Source organism: Nanorana parkeri, unplaced genomic scaffold, assembly GCF_000935625.1.
Source record: "Nanorana parkeri isolate BGI_ZX_2015 unplaced genomic scaffold, ASM93562v1 scaffold116, whole genome shotgun sequence".
Lineage (NCBI taxonomy): Eukaryota > Metazoa > Chordata > Amphibia > Anura > Dicroglossidae > Nanorana > Nanorana parkeri.
The window spans coordinates 506867-508073 of record NW_017306384.1 but is presented as its reverse complement, the minus strand read 5'-3'; the positions used below and the strand labels follow the sequence as shown (position 1 = coordinate 508073).

Genomic DNA, 1207 nt, shown 5'->3' with positions numbered 1-1207 from the left:
TGATGTCACAGAACCTCCTTCTCTTTATAGGAAGCACAAAGTTGTTTGCTAGTTTGTGGTCAAGTTGCTGGGTTCGGTGTCATACCATAGCCCCACTGGGAGCAGTGGGGATTGGAGGGGACACAGAGCCCATTTTGTGCATTTAGAAGTTAAAATCCATTCCTAGATGCACCTGACTTCTATTTTTTCTAAATGCAGATAAACGGATGTATGATAAAAGCATCTAAACACAATGAGAGGAATTTATCAAATCTGGAGCAGACAAAATCTGGAGCAGCTGTCCATGGCAACCAATCAGCATCTCTCTTTGATTTTCAAATCTTGACTGAACAGACTGAAGAGAGAAGCTGATTAGTTGCCATGGGCAAGTGCTCCAGCTTCTGTCTGCTCCAGTTTTGATAAAATTCCCTTGAATGTGTGAATAGATCCATTGGAAATAGATACATTTATATGCGTTTAGAAAAGCTTCCTAAAGGCATCTATTCGCACCTAGTGTGAATGTAGCCTAACAGTAAATGTACTTTTCGTTCAAACTTTTGTGGAAACTGCAATCATTCCAAAATGTCAGACTCCATTCATCAAATCTCTGATGGCATTGTCCAATGTTCTGACCAGAATGTTCTAACGGTGTTTGGCCAGCTTTATAGAGAAACACACTACAAAAGTAAAACAATGACAATTCATGACTCCACTCCTACCTCCTTAATTTGCTTTAGCTCCAGCCTCATCTGCTCACATTCAGACTCCAGGTCGCAGTATTTGTGCTTTAATTCTGCATTATGCTCCAACACAACCAGTCCATACTGAGCAGCCTGAAATTTCTCCTCTGTTGTCTCCTGCAGCTCCGCAGACACACGGTCTAACTCTGCCCGCAAGAATACAATGTCTCCACCGTCCATTGTGCTGCTTCAGATCAAGTGAATGTTATCTCTGGTTGAACCTGTAACAAAAAAACAAAAAACAAAAAAAACACAACAGGCTTTTAAATCTATATTTCTGTTACACATCAAAAAGAAGGAGGGGAAGCTTTCCCAACAACTAATCCTAGTAAACAAAAATAGTTGGCCAACTATTGAAAATGGTAAATAGCAGGAAAGACATAATCCTGTGACCTATTTATCTTACAAGCTAAAGACCTAAACAAGATTCTTCAGTCAAGAGTGCTTAACCCTTATTATGTAGGTGCCATAGTGTTACCGAATTAACA

The 1207-nt window shown here is 39.9% G+C and overlaps 1 protein-coding gene across 1 annotated transcript in view; it reads right to left on the bottom strand.

The window, feature by feature from the left end:
* The window catches only part of LOC108784474 (protein bicaudal D homolog 2-like), a 25454-nt gene extending 24517 nt beyond the window's left edge, over positions 1–937 (bottom strand). The window contains exon 1 of the mRNA XM_018553306.1: positions 699–937. Within this exon, the coding sequence (XP_018408808.1) occupies positions 699–899 (201 nt within the window). The 5' untranslated portion in view covers positions 900–937. The remainder of the gene's footprint in view (positions 1–698) is intronic.
* Positions 938–1207: the final 270 nt, after the last annotated feature.